General features: G+C 41.8%; 2 protein-coding genes across 6 annotated transcripts; one reads left to right on the top strand and one right to left on the bottom strand.

Moving 5' to 3' along the window:
• Window positions 1-594: 594 nt before the first annotated feature.
• Window positions 595-5,904, bottom strand: LOC109520575 (nucleolin-like). Of its 4 annotated transcripts, none has more exons than XM_019877903.1 (12): window positions 5,831-5,898; window positions 3,620-3,686; window positions 3,364-3,435; window positions 3,168-3,291; window positions 2,920-3,083; window positions 2,617-2,743; window positions 2,353-2,510; window positions 1,876-2,002; window positions 1,621-1,754; window positions 1,256-1,382; window positions 995-1,155; window positions 595-916 (listed from the first exon to the last, which is right to left on the bottom strand). In XM_019877903.1, exons 1-12 carry the CDS (start codon window positions 5,849-5,851, stop codon window positions 858-860), a joined length of 1,341 nt encoding a protein of 446 aa, XP_019733462.1. In that variant the 5' UTR covers window positions 5,852-5,898; the 3' UTR covers window positions 595-857. The 4 variants fall into 4 exon arrangements, with proteins under 4 accessions (XP_019733462.1, XP_019733464.1, XP_019733463.1 ...); XM_019877905.1 differs by having other exon boundaries at window positions 595-897; window positions 5,831-5,894; XM_019877904.1 differs by lacking the exon at window positions 5,831-5,898 and adding an exon at window positions 4,238-4,331.
• Window positions 4,379-11,769, top strand: gk5 (glycerol kinase 5). Of its 2 annotated transcripts, none has more exons than XM_019877902.1 (16): window positions 4,379-4,919; window positions 4,999-5,092; window positions 5,173-5,248; window positions 5,346-5,436; window positions 5,843-5,974; window positions 6,326-6,401; window positions 6,553-6,614; window positions 6,695-6,768; window positions 7,084-7,144; window positions 7,296-7,422; window positions 7,517-7,621; window positions 8,656-8,750; window positions 9,140-9,243; window positions 9,344-9,403; window positions 9,626-9,759; window positions 10,198-11,769. In XM_019877902.1, exons 1-16 carry the CDS (start codon window positions 4,767-4,769, stop codon window positions 10,359-10,361), a joined length of 1,608 nt encoding a protein of 535 aa, XP_019733461.1. In that variant the 5' UTR covers window positions 4,379-4,766; the 3' UTR covers window positions 10,362-11,769. The 2 variants fall into 2 exon arrangements, with proteins under 2 accessions (XP_019733461.1, XP_019733460.1); XM_019877901.1 differs by having other exon boundaries at window positions 4,380-4,919; window positions 5,343-5,436.
• The last annotated feature ends 2,276 nt before the right edge of the window (window positions 11,770-14,045 follow it).

A 14,045-nucleotide genomic window follows, 5' to 3' on the forward strand; every position in this document is an offset into this window, starting at 1 on the left:
GACTAATGCAAAAAGCTGGACGAGCAGGCTGTTGAGGATCTGAGACAAAACTAAGAAGGGCAAATCAGACAGGTCGGGGGGGTTCTTCGGCTCCAGCTACATCCACGCAGGATACAAACTTGCTAAACACCCAAACAAACCAGTTGAAAAATTAGGTGGAGTACTGAAATATTGCTTACCAGGAACCTGCACTGCGCCACTTCACTTGAACCACTCGGAATAAAAACCGGTGGAGGAGTACAGCGATTTCTAAACATTGTGTCATCAGAGATCATCAATTGTGTCACCGGCAATGATCCTGTTTCATGTAATTGGTGTTTTTTTTTTCTTCACTTGCAACAAATGTAAAGTGACAATGACAGGCAGAACAAAGTCGCTGAAAAGTGAAAATAAATATCTTCTAAATTTGACACACCAGAGTCTCATTAATAACAACCTGCCAAATTTGAACAATTAAAAAAAAAATTGGCACGCAGAAACCCAATTCCAATGAAATTGGGACATTGTAGTTAACATTAATAAAAACAGAAAGCAATGATTTTGAAAATCAACCTATGTTGAAGTGAATATACTACAAAGGCACGATATTTCATGTTCAAACTGATAAACTTTATTGTTTTTAGCAAACAATCATTCCGTTTGAATTTTATGAATTGCGACATGTTCCCACAAAAGCTGTGACAGGTGGCAAAAAAAAAAAAAAGAACAGAAAAAAAAATAACACCACAAGAAAGGTCATACAAAGTACAAATTATTCATTCATAGTTATTTAGGAGGAAAAATATCTGATGCAGAAACATTTCCTTTGCTTTTGCTTTTCCAGCCCAGTTATCAGATCAGCTTCCTTTCCCACTTTTTTAACGGCACAGAGCATCCCGGCAGCTCCACATCATTGTCCTGAAAGATTTCAACAGAGCTTTATAAACCCGTTTGAGAATTTTATCCTGACAAATACAAAAGAGAAACAATGCACGCAGAAACAGAGTCTGTTTACCTCTTTTGTTTACCCCCAGTCTGCCAGGGGCCCGCTCGCCTCTTTTCGAGTTGGATCTTGCATAACACACGATGACTTTGCTTCCGTTAATCTCGCTGTCCACCATTGCCTCTTTGGCAGCTGTACACATTTCTTTACTTTCATACTCCACAAACCCAAACCTGACCAAATTAAAAAAATAATAATAAGAACAAATGACACACACCCAACGTATGGAGCACAGACTAAGACATGTCACACTACGTAGTCGATGCAACCTACCTTTTGGACTTTCCTGTCACTTTATCTGTTGCAACTCTTGCACTGAGACATCCCTCGAAAGCACCTCGGAGAATCTCCGTGGTTGTCTCACTGCTAAGTCCCCTTACAATTAGTTTTGTTGACTCCTCTGAGAGAGAAAGGAACAGAACTGTCGTGTTCACTTCTGGTTCACTTTTTCCTTAATAGTCTATTCACCTCTAATGTGGCATATATACAGATGTGTCATTGTTTACTTTTTTTTGTTTGGAGAGACATGTATTCAATGTCACAAACATGAACATAAGTACAGTTTTGTACCCATATCTGAATAGGTGAAAAAGAATTGCCAATAAAAACCTACATGTCATCTCTGGAACACCAAATACCTTTTCCAATTTCTTGCTTTTCTTTAATTTCACAGAACTGGACTCTTATGGGCCTTTTTCGGACAGTCGCGTTTTTGGTGGCGGCCAAGGCATTTTGAGCATCTTTCCCGTTGGCAAACTCCACAAATGCGTAACTGTGGGGAATTTGTGATATCAGATGACAACATTAATTTTCAAAAGAGATACAGACAGATGAGAGAGATAAATATAGATGAGACAGCAAGAGAGAGCGAGAGCGCAATAGTGCACACTTACCCTCTTGCTTTGCCAGCCTTTTTTGGTAGAGTGATCGTGACAGATTTCTTAAAGACATTTTTTATGTTAATTTCCTTCACGTTGAAAGGCAGGTTGCTGACAAAAAGTGTGGTTGGAGAAACTTCAACTAAAATAAAAAAGGACACACACACACACAACACACATTCACACACACACACACACACACACACACACACACACACACACACACACACACACACACACAATTTTTGGGGTGATAAAAATTCATCATACACACAAACTACGGTTGAAGTCCATTTATTTATATATCTTTCTGTGACTCTTCCAGTTTCTCTGCATCTCTGTTGCAACCAAGTGGCCACTGAGTTTACAGTGTCATCAGCAGGTTGCATCAGCGATACAGAGAGCAAAAGAGCCATTAGCTTGATGCAAAAAAATAAAAAATAAAATAAAATAAAATTTTAAAAGACATTTCAGGGACTCCAAAGCAATTACCTTTCTTGGTTGGTTTGGTGTCGACGTTTTTTTCGTCGCTTTTGTGGGCAACTCCAACAGGGTCAATGATGAGTAGCCGGTCTTGGATCTTGGCTCCTTGTTTGCGCTTCCTTATTTTACTTGCAACAGCTTCATTTTTAAACTCTAAAAATGCGATGCTGTTGATGAAGACAAACTTCACTTTGTATTGAGAACAAGAAGCTTGAAACTTTGACTGTAATTATTATTATTATTATTTGAAGGGTGGAAAAAAAAAACCCTCACCCTCTGCTTGGATGGTCAGCCTGATCAGGAAACCTGATTTTAATTGCTTTCGGAAAAATCTCCCGGATGTCTCTTCTTGTTGCATTATAAGGGACATTCTTCAAAAACAAACATCTTCCATCCTTAGCTGATGAGTAAAAACATAAAGTGAATGTTTCTGGACTAGTTTCAGAGACTCTTTTTCATAAAATCAAGTTTAAAAAGGAGAAAAAGGGAATCCCTGTATGTTTTGTTTTCAAATTAACCAACAGCACCCTCTAAGGCTTCGGGCACAGAAGCACAACAGTACGAAGCCCTTCTTACCTTTCTTGTCAGGCTTTGGACCCTTTGCCTTCTTTTTCAAACTGTCCACAGTTTTGACCTTTGCTTTAGCGATAGTCAGCGGCTGACCGAGAATCATCGCTCCATCCAGTGACAAAGCTTTAGTCACATCCATGTTAGAGGCCAAATCCAAAAATGCATGTTTCCTGAAAACAACCACATCATCATAACACAACACTGCAGCAACTAACTTTATGGTCACGTATTGTCACGTAAAAAGATATACTGACCTGGATTTAGCTAATCTGATGTCTTGTACTAGAAGACTTTGTGTCATGAAGTATTTTTCCAATGACTGAGTGACTTCTTCAAATGTTTTGGAGTTGTTTAAGTTGCCAACAAAAACACAATAACCTATAAAAACACACAAAACGATTCTGAGAAAGTCTCCAGAAAAAAATAAGTGTCTCTGTCAAAAGTCTATACCGTCATTGATGAGTTTCGTTTTCTTGGGAGGTGACGTTTGACCAATAGATTCTGCTTTGCGTCTCTGTTTTCCTGAAATGGATCAAAGTTACATTTGCTCAAAGTTAAAATGGATGGTGTGTTGGATGACTGTGTGGTATCCTGTGAGCTCACACAAGTTGCTTAAAAGCCAGCAGTAATCAAGTTTGAAATGACTTTCTCTCCTTAAAATTCATTTAGAAAACTTCTTATTCTGTCCTTAAACTTCTTTACTCACTTGTGGCACTGGTGTCGTCAGCGTTATTCTCAAGAACTTTGCTTGGTATCTCTTGAGTTGTTGTGCCCTGCATAACAGACACCAAAAGTATGACTGTATGACAGGAGTATATGCGTTATGCCGATGATTTCCAAACAACCAGTGTGACTGTGTCGTGAGAAATCGTCGGGTGTCCCACAGGAAATTGTTCAATTTCACTGAGTTGGTCTTAAATATTACTAATGCATCTTTGTTCAACGACCTATGTCAGCAACGTATGACAGGCAGAACGATTAGATGCTATTTCGTTAGGTAGCAGAAGGTACAAAACAGACGAGTGTATCCACTTTTTGTGACATTTTTGTTTGGTGGTGTCTCGAGATATTCTTTATATAAAAGGTGCTAGAGTACACACTTGTGACTTTAGAACCACAAACACTCGGGTGTTTTCAAAATACAAGCAATCAAATGAATACATTAGCAGTCTATTTTGCATACAGTAGTTGATGGAAAAACAGAACGGAAATAATGTCTCCGTACAAATAGAGGAAACACGCAACCGCAGACTCTTTTTTTTTGGACTTAGAATCATGATTTATTCATTTTTGATGAGAAAGAGAAAGCGAGTCTATTATTTACCTTCGCCATTTTTGTAGTGGACGCTGACACACGTGTGCGCAAGCAAACTTTTCCTGATGCGCATGCGCAAGATCATGAGGTGATTACTAACTACGGGTGCCCTCAAGGGCGGGAGAGGTTTGTTTTGGAATTTTTTTCCGATTCAAACACGTCTTTGCTTTCTACGAACCTCTCCCACCAGCATTAAGTACCACTACAATCTACCGTTTTAATGTGTGAGTGTTTTACTAGATTAGCAAACTTGGTACTTATTCATGGTGTGAGTTTTAGACTGATACTTTCACTTTGCGTTAGAAAGAAATTCCTGTGACTGACGGACGGGGCTCATTGAATTGCAACATGGTGTGTATTCTTATCTAGCCGCTAAAATGTCGTTTTGTATCGTTTGCGAAGCTGCGTGGATGTTTGGAATTGGGACAGGATGACCAAAGTCCGAAGGTTGTGTCACTGCCTCAGCGACCCAATACAATTCGGCGATTATTCGCACGCGCGCGATGGGGTCTTGCTGTAAACGACTCCCATGTGACATATGAAAAAGGATAGCCAGTTACCTACGATGGGGACTCGGAGGAATGGTTTAAAAAAAGAAGGATTTATTTTGTCTGTGGACGTGGGCACGACTTCGATCCGATGCCACGTATACGACAAGAAGGCAGAAATTCGTGGCTCGTGCCGTCAAGAGGTACAGTATCCACTTTCCTCTTGCTACAGTCAAGCTTGACATTTCATGCACTCCTGGTAATACTGTTTTCTTTATTTAGGTGGTCCCGTTATATCCAGAGGAAGGGTATGTGGAACTTGACCCAGAGGCACTGTGGAAAAGCTTCATCTTTGTGGTGAAGGGGGCTGTCAAAGGTACTCTTGGTCTTTCACATCCATAGTCGAATAGAGGAATAGGTCATAATCATACCGGAATCCTGTTTTACAAAATATAGATGCGGGAGTACAAATGTATCAAATGGAAGCTTTGGGCATCTCGACCCAGCGAGCTACCTTCACAACGTGGGACAGGTGATATAAGATGAGAATTCGTACAATACTCGCGGCCTCACTTTGTTTACTTTTCTACTGGGTTTGTTTAACATCCCTCCTTTCCCTTTCACAGAAGAACTGGCGTTCCTTTCCATAATTTCATCAGCTGGCAGGACCAGAGAGCAGCAGACTTGGTCACATCCTGGAACAGATCATGCACCTTGAAAGTGAGTGTCATTCTGGATTGGGCTTTTGAATCTGTATTTTATTGTATTATCAATAACTAGAGAGTCCAAAAGCTTATAATACAAGTCCAGTGTTTTTTTTGTTTTTTTTGTCTTCTCAGTACGGGCACTATTATGCAAGTTAATAAGCGGGAAACTACTGTATTTTGTCTACTGTTTTTATGTTGTGGTGCCAAGTTATCAAAATGGGTACTTTGTATAATTGACAATATCAATGTCTTCTTACTTTTGTAATTAAGTACGTTAAAGAGGCTGTATTTTTTTATTCTTCCTTACTGAAAGTAAGTACCAAATTTGCATTTCTACTTTTAGCAAAGCCTTTTTTTTTTAAAAATAAATGTACTCGTATAGTATATCGTGTGAGTACCTGAGCTACCTCTGCCTTCAGGCGATCCATGGCGTGATGAAAGTGCTGCACTTCGTGACCAGACAGAAGCGGTCACTTGCGGCAAGTCTGATTGTCTTCTCCACTCAACATGTCACCTTCCGCCTTGTTTGGGTCCTGAAACACTACAAACAGGTGAGTGTGTGTGAGAGAGTTAAAAAAATGACACACTACATAGGAAACACAACGCCACACATGTGCTTAGGGCTGAGCGACATGGCTGAAAAATGTGTACTGATCTAAGTATTTTGTGTCAGGTGATATTAATAATTGTTGCCTTTTTTACAAAAATACAGATAGAATATTGCAAGTGTTGCACTGGGGTAACCACATACTTGAGAGGATGGGCCTATAAGGTTAAATGTATTTTACTGGTCATGTAAAACCCCAAATAAATGTTGTGTGTAAATGGAAATGCACATGAAATGACATTTACGTAAATGTATTCACCTGTTGGCATCACACCCCCCCCCCCTTTTTTTTTAGGTTACTCAAGCTGTGGCCAAAGGCAACTGCTGTTTTGGGACAATTGACACCTGGCTCTTGTTCAAACTCACAAAAGGTAGGTTTGTCCCACTCCTCTTGTGAAATCTAACCAAATGCATAAGACAGAAAAAAATCCGATCCCTCATTTCTTAACAAATGTATCAAACGATCGCAGCCTGAAACCAAAAAGCAACAATCGTCTCTTGGTGTTACCTGATCTCTTTCAGGACTGATTCATGCCACAGACTACTCGAATGCAAGTTCAACAGGAATTTTTGATTCCTATCAGGTCTGATGCATCATGTAGAGTGTTAGTTTCATTTTGGGATCAAGTTGTTTTGTATTCATAAGACGGTTCTCTCTTCACAGATGTGTTGGAGTCAGATGCTCTGCTCTCTGGTCTCCCTGCCGATCTCTATTTTCCCCAAAGTAGAAAATACAGGGTGCGTAAACTACCATATTTTCTGGACTACAAAACACGCCCGCTTAAAAGCCGCAAGAGCTCAATTTAGCCATGAACATACATTAGCCGCTTCAGACTATCAGCTGTGGCTTTCCGCATTGTTAAATGGGACATGCTCTATCTTATAATTCATCATTGATGATCTTAGACTTGGGTCAGACTCCAGAGTTGGCTGTATTATAGCACTTGTTGCCTTTGCTCAAATTAAACGCAACTTAAGATGCTTATTTTGCCTTTCAGTTGCTTCTTCACACAGACGCACATAATGTCTCTCTCTCGCTCTGTCTCTCACCAGACATGAATTTGGTTCCACTGACCCATCCATCTTTGGAGTCGCCATTCCTATCATGTCATTGGTGAGTTGGCATCAGACCCGTCGCCGTTTCTTTCATCTTTATCTCAATACGATATGACTTGTCATGTCCGTGTCTTTATTGTCCTCGTTATGTTAGCCCTCGTTAGCTTGCCAATCAGCCACGCATTATTATGAAATCCTTCACGCTGTAGATGGCGGACCAACAGGCCGCCATGTTTGGAGAATGCTGCTACAATGTGGGTGATGTGAAGATCACTATGGGAACAGGTACCTTCATGGACATCAACACCGGCAGCACACCTCACACATCCGTAAATGGTAAAGTAAAAGGGGGTCAAGTACAATACATGCGCTAAACGCGCTGTATCTTCATGCCAGGTCTGTAACAAACACATGTGGGTCTTCTCTGTAGGTCTCTATCCACTGGTGGGATGGAAACTTGGCCCAGAAGTGGTGTATCTGGCTGAGGGTAACGCAGCAGATACTGGCACCGCCATCAAATGGGCACAGGCACTTGGTGAGTGAAGAGAAAATTGGAAATTGCAGTCATCACTGCACTTCAGATCTCCTTCACTGTACAGTGTCTGCTCAGTGCAAGGGAAAAAAAAAGTACACTTTAGAGCTACTACTTCCTGTACACACTCTGACAGTGAGAGTGCCACTGCCCCCTACTGTAGTGAATGTGCAGTTACGCATGCCGACGCATTGATAAAGGTTTGTTATTCCCACAGGCACATTCCTAGAAATGGAAGCTCTCATAAATGCAAAATCGGGGGGGACCAGACTTTTTCCTTCGACATTCGGTCAAGTCACATATTCAAACACTTTGGTATATAATAAAAGACGTCCTCTGTTCATGACTGACCCGGTGTATTAACTTTAGAGGTTACAAACATAACTTGGTTGTTTTATATTTATGGCCCTGGAAGTGTTTTTTTAATGCAGATTATTTCCTGTAATTTTCACTTTACTACCGCATCATTGCGGGTTAGCGATGGAGTACGTCTTTAGGTTACGTTGTCGCTTATATAGGAGTTGAATGGTTATGTCTCCCGGCAACTCTGCTCCAACCTCAAGCAGGGCCAATCGTAGCGCAGTTGTCATCGCATATGAATGCCATCATACCAACCCCGTGGTTAGGCGTGGTTCCAAATCAATTGTGCAGACATTCCTGACAAACAACTTTTGGCATTCCTCAACATCAAACTGTCTTGAGCACAAACTCAACGCCCACCGGCCTCTATGCTTGCCATAGTTTTTGCCCTGGCTTGTGTTCAAAAGTAAATATCCTTTTGGATGATTTTGTTACCTTAACGTAGCAAACAGGACTCAAAGCGATGTTCCAAATGTTGATTTTTGGCGTATCATCGATTATACTTGTATGCCTTTTTTGTATGCCTTCTAACCAGTTCCCTGAGGGAAATCACAACAACAATGGGGCCTAAAGTTCAAATAAGTACAACAGCCTCCAGTTTAGAGAAATCTACCATCACGTACGGCAATGTGATAGCGTGTATTTTTGTTGTTGTTGTTGTTTTTTTGGTGTTTCAGATCTCGTCTCCAAAGTGGAGCATACCAGCCCTATGGCGTACAGCGTGAGTGACTCAAATGGTGTGTGTTTCGTCCCGTCTTTCAGTGGCCTGCAGGTACGAGCACAGTTTAAATGTGAGAATGTTTGCCGGACCTTTTTATACTGCGCGAGATGTTCGGGCATGTCTGATAATGGATTCTCGTCTCCAGCTTTTCCAATCCATTTACCCTTGTAACATCTTTGGCGATCTTTTTGTTTTTCACTGCTACCTTTCTGAAGGGGCCTTTGTAAGTGTGCATCATGTATATAAATATCCAAAGTACTGTATGGTGTTAGTGGATACAATGATTGCATTGGCTGTGTCTGGAATTGTTGACTCATTCAAAGCTCCCTCAAGAATAATTCTGTACACTGCCATTGTGAAAACAAACTGCATACCAGTAGCTTAACGTTACCCGTTTATTGCCTCCTGTCGAAATGTAACATTACTGTACATGCTCAAAGGCTCCTCTGAACGACCCGAAAGCTTGTGCTTCCTTCATGGGCCTCAAACCTTCCACCACTAAATGTCACCTGGTCCGTGCCATTTTGGAGTCCATTGCCTTCAGGTAATATATATATATATTTTTTTTAACTTATTTTTTTGAGGGGTCACATTGTTTTGTGCTGAACAGAGCTAACATTCTCTCTTGCGTGCGTTTCTGACAGAAACAAGCAGCTTTATGAGACCATGCTCAGAGAAACCAACATTCGCATCACAAAGATCAGGTAGAGTTCATTTAGGGCGGCTCCTGCTTATTCCATCTCACGAACCGATATCCCGTCAACAGATTTGGAGTCGCTCTAGAAAACAGGATGTGCCAGAGAGTTGGGGTTCTGCGAATGCACATTCCATATTAGTGGCAATGAATGATGGCTGCGTTTCTCTGATTACAGCTCAGTACACCGCATTGTGTCTGACTGCATTTTCCCTTTCTATTTTCCTCTCAGGGTGGACGGCGGGGTTTCCTCAAATCATTTCATCATGCAGCTCACCGCAGACCTGTTTGGTAGAAAGCTAGAACGATGCCGGCACCATGAAATGTCCTGCTTGGGCGCTGCCTTTGTAGCCGGTCTTGGTGTGGGTAAGTTCGTGAAGTTGGAATCGTAATAGAGGGTAAAAAAAAACAAAACAAACAACTAACATTAGGCATCCAAAATATCCGTAGTATGAATTCACACTTAATAGGCTACGTGAATGTAAAGTGTTTAGAGTGGCACTTTAATTTTTCATCAGTGCGGCAAAAGAGACTGTTAAAAGTACAGATGGAATGAGAGAGTTGCACTTCAAGGTCAATTTCCATTAGGGCCATGACTAAGTACGACCTATCCCAGTGGATAAGAAAGAGGCGGGGTCAATGCAGACAAACTGGCATTAACGCTCTTCTTCAAACCCATGCACAAGTTAATGGCTAGAACAAAAGAATGCTTGGACGGACCGCCAAGTCCTCACTGTCACTTTGTTCTAGATAAATATCGGCCCTGATATAATTGTTTCTTCTTCTATCTCCTGTCTCCTGCAGGCTACTGGCAAACCTGTGAGGAGCTGACAAAGCTGCACAGTGCAGGTGACATCTTTTGCCCCAAAGGAGTGTCCAGTGACTGTGCTGGTTCAGAGTACGGGCCCAATCTCCAGAGATGGGAACGAGCTCTCCGACGCTCCATGCATTGGTACAAGCAACCATGACACGGAATCCTCTCACAGGACGAAAGAGACTGAAACCTGAGCCGCTCTTTGAGGAAGTCTGATTGTGCTCTGTCATTATGTCCAGAAATACTTGAAAGCGTGAGAGGGCCCATTTGGCGACCACACAATAACTGTTAAGCTCACAAAGATGTGATTATCACATCACACAAGTGACACCTCAGGTTACAGTATTTAATCGAAATGAACTCAGACTTGCCCGTTTTTCCCAAATGAGGGTGCTAATATGAGGCACTTTCCTGTTTTAACCTTAGGGAGCCCCAAACGTGCCATAGGAGGGAAAAAAAACCGTGCCCACAATATAGTTAGAATGTACGCACAAAATACAAATTTGTGGCAGCAAAACACTAAATTGTAATCAAGGTGCGCTTGATTTTCTTACCCAACTTCCTGTATCACAGAGATATTACTTCACGCTCTGTTCACCTCAATTTTCATCAGTCACTTTTTAGATCTTTTTTTTTTGTAGCCAGTGACTACAGGAACCTCACATCAAAGCACCTCTGTGTCATTATACAAATTAGAGAGTCACCCCTCCCGTAAGTGCCGTCCACCCGAGGCAAAATACATTTCTACTTGTGACCAATGACAGGAATGCAGAAAACCTCCCAACAGTTGGTCAATTTCTTACAAAGGAAAGAAAAACAAAATCTTGTTTTCTAAATGTGGTGTTTAATTTTTGCTCCAATCTAATCGTAATTTCTTCTTGTGCCTTTTGTCTGTTAGTGTTTATACAACCTGGGTTGGCTGGAAGTGAGGCCAGTTTGAGCATTTATTTGATATCCATCTTAAGGTCACATTTTTTTTTTTCCCTCGACCGACTACCACTCGTGGAACAACTACAGTACATGTTATCAGTGAGGCAAAACTGAATTTGTTTGCATTAGGCCAAAAGTGACACGAGTCATGAAAAAAGTTACTAGTGCGCTGAATTGCCTTACAGAGATCAATGAGCACACGAGTACACTTTCAGATGGATATTAAGGATATCAAAGAAATGCTCAAACAGCTTGCCATAGACCAGCACAAGTAATTTGATATTTGGACCCAAACCTGCAAGCGAATTAGGTAACGTACCTGACCATAAGGCTTAGCAGGAGGATTGAGCCTTTGGAAGCCATTTCCTGCCATCTGTTAATAATTTAAAAGCAGAATGTGACTCAATGTATGTGCGCTTTGACAGAGTTTAGGGCTGCTGGGAGCCGGTCGCTTGAGCGTGTCTGCACTTGGCTGCGTTATTGTGCTTTCAAACGCAACAAGCCAGCCTGACGCTGACCTCGCACGCCCTTGCAGACACACTCGTTCGCCTGTCTAATTTTGTTGCTTTTTAAGTAGAAATGTGACTAAAAAATGTATTTTTGTTTCACACTCAATAAAAGATTTTTTAATCTAATTTTTACGGCGCACTATAACCGTATGAGGTGCCGTCTTGGCTAAAAATGTTTACCTCTCAAAAACACAAATTGCAACATGCAAAAAAGGTTACGTAACAAAAACCTCACACTCGGTGAAAAAAAAAATGCTTAAAAAAAAGGTCACAATTACACCCCTGACTAAAAACACAACAGATAAAAAACAAAACAAACAAACAAAAAACACTGTGAAACACTCAACAAAAAAAATGTAGATCTTCCATTCACCAAAAAATATCAACTCAGTTACCAGAGAACCTCACACATAAAATCTCACATGGCCTGATTAAATGAAGCTCCTCCCCTTATTCAGTTGCTTGGCCACAAGATGGCGCCAAAACAATAATTTTATATTAGACATGGTATGAGCCTGAGTGCAAAAATCGGAAAGAGGTGTTTTTCAGTGAATAACGCAAGTTACCTCCCACCCCCCCTCAAAATGTGAATATACAGGGGTTCACTTTAATTCCAATTTCACCTGGGTCTTTTTATTCGTATGACAGTGTGAGGTGTGAGTATTTTTTCACCCGTGATGACATGGCGGATGACCATGCACTGACTCATTGACTTCACTTGAAAAAGGTTCCAAGTTGATGCAGTTGTGTGATTCTGGGTAAGCAAGATAGAGATTGGGGATTTTCGGGGGGACGGGGGGCGGGGGGATTACAAGACATAGCGGCTGTAGATGAGTGTAGAGAGCGCTTGCCATTGATGTCAGCACGCTCACTGTGAGGGTTGCTATGGCAGCTTGCGGATGGAGAGAGTGAGAACAAATGGGGGTGTGTGTTCCTGCTCATGGTGCTGGTATGGTGAAGGGGGCGCTAATTGAGTGCACTGGAATAAAAAGGGGGAAGAGGGGGGTTCCTTAACAATGGGAGGTTTGTGTGAGAGAGAGCACAGTGTACATCACACAAATTTCTCCAGTGTAGCTGCCCTGAGCTCCCCATTCCTCCAAATCTTATCAGCTACCACCCCACTCCTTCCTCTCACCCGGCTGTCAATCTCATGCTTCTCACTGAGTGCAGCATACAGCGAGGCAAACGTGCAAGCGAGGCAGGCACAACGAGCCCATGAATCAGTGCTGCCTGCTCTCACACTAATGATCGCCATGCCGCATTGTCTGAGTTGTGGAGGGGAGGACCCTTCCTTGCAACAAATTCAATCTGACAACACAAACTGGATGCACCGCCACCACGAGCCTGACCCCCCCCCCCATCCCCATCTCCCGAATACGAGCTGTATCCTGCATCATGGAGTATTATATAACCCCTGCCCCGCTCCCACCCCCACGACAATCCTCTTGTCTTTGCCTGACGCGCTGGTTGATAAAGGAGTGTCACAGAGGGCTGGAAGTTCACCTTTTGTCCGTTTGTCATTGTCTCATCCTCTTACACTTTTGAGATGTAAGGTACCTCCATCGCTTGGAAAGGGGGGGGGGTATTTCCGAGGGGTGGCGTTAAAAAAATGTCATATATTTGTCAGTACATTTTATTCAGCCCCCTGTTTAAATCACGGGGGATACATTCCAGATCCACTGGCACTTGCCAAAACTTTGTAATACACTCTAGCTACCATATAATACATTCATATATATCGTTTTGTCCCTGCAAAATACTTTAAACACATTTAAAATTAATAAAGCACCTGTTCTAACTCGCTGGCATGCACTGTTCTCCAAAAAGATACACGGTGAGCTTGCTTCAAGTTGTTTGTCACCCCCAGTTGAAGTTGACTGTAAAACTGACACATAAAACAAAAGAGGAGAAAACGTATATTTAAACACCAAAATGTTCTCTCAAATCATCTAATTATAGGATCTAACAAATGTCTGATAGCTTCATGCTAACATATAATGTGAGACGCCAGAGACAGGCTAGCCCAAATTAGCATCGATCCGTCCATCCATTCACAGTACGGCTTGCCCTGTTACAAGGCTGCAGGAAGCTGGAGCCGATCCCAGGTAGACGACAACCTGGACTGGTCGTCAGACAGACAACCTTTCACACTCGCATTCACACTGCCACTGTGGGTTAACTCCAACATGGAGCAGCAATGCGTACAAACACAGCACACAACAATGATCAATGGCCTATCTTCTCTCTCCTTTTTGGGAATGACAACTGATTGCTGGAGCTTAAAGTCACCAAAATGTGCACGACCTTTCATCGAATACAGAATCACACTGTTTGATATTTTACAGTTAATTCAAGAAAAAAAAAAAAAAAAAAACGGGCCCATTTATGTCCCTGTCCCC

This window comes from Hippocampus comes, unplaced genomic scaffold, assembly GCF_001891065.2.
Source record: "Hippocampus comes isolate QL1 unplaced genomic scaffold, H_comes_QL1_v1.1 scaffold317, whole genome shotgun sequence".
Lineage (NCBI taxonomy): Eukaryota > Metazoa > Chordata > Actinopteri > Syngnathiformes > Syngnathidae > Hippocampus > Hippocampus comes.

Bases quoted from the DNA above. Each gene is read 5' to 3' on its own strand.
- LOC109520575 (XM_019877903.1), bottom strand. From the start codon at position 5,851: ATGGATCGCCTGAAGGCAGAG. The intron at 3,436-3,619 runs GTGAGTAAAGAA...GATCCATTTCAG, and splicing joins TGACGACACCAGTGCCACAA to GAAAACAGAGACGCAAAGCA. The intron at 3,084-3,167 runs GTCAGTATATCT...GGTTGTTTTCAG, and splicing joins ATCAGATTAGCTAAATCCAG to GAAACATGCATTTTTGGATT.
- gk5 (XM_019877901.1), top strand. From the start codon at position 4,767: ATGAAAAAGGATAGCCAGTTACCTACGATGGGGACTCGGAGGAATGGT. The intron at 7,423-7,516 runs GTAAAGTAAAAG...TCTTCTCTGTAG, and splicing joins ACCTCACACATCCGTAAATG to GTCTCTATCCACTGGTGGGA. The intron at 7,622-8,655 runs GTGAGTGAAGAG...TTGGTGTTTCAG, and splicing joins CAAATGGGCACAGGCACTTG to ATCTCGTCTCCAAAGTGGAG.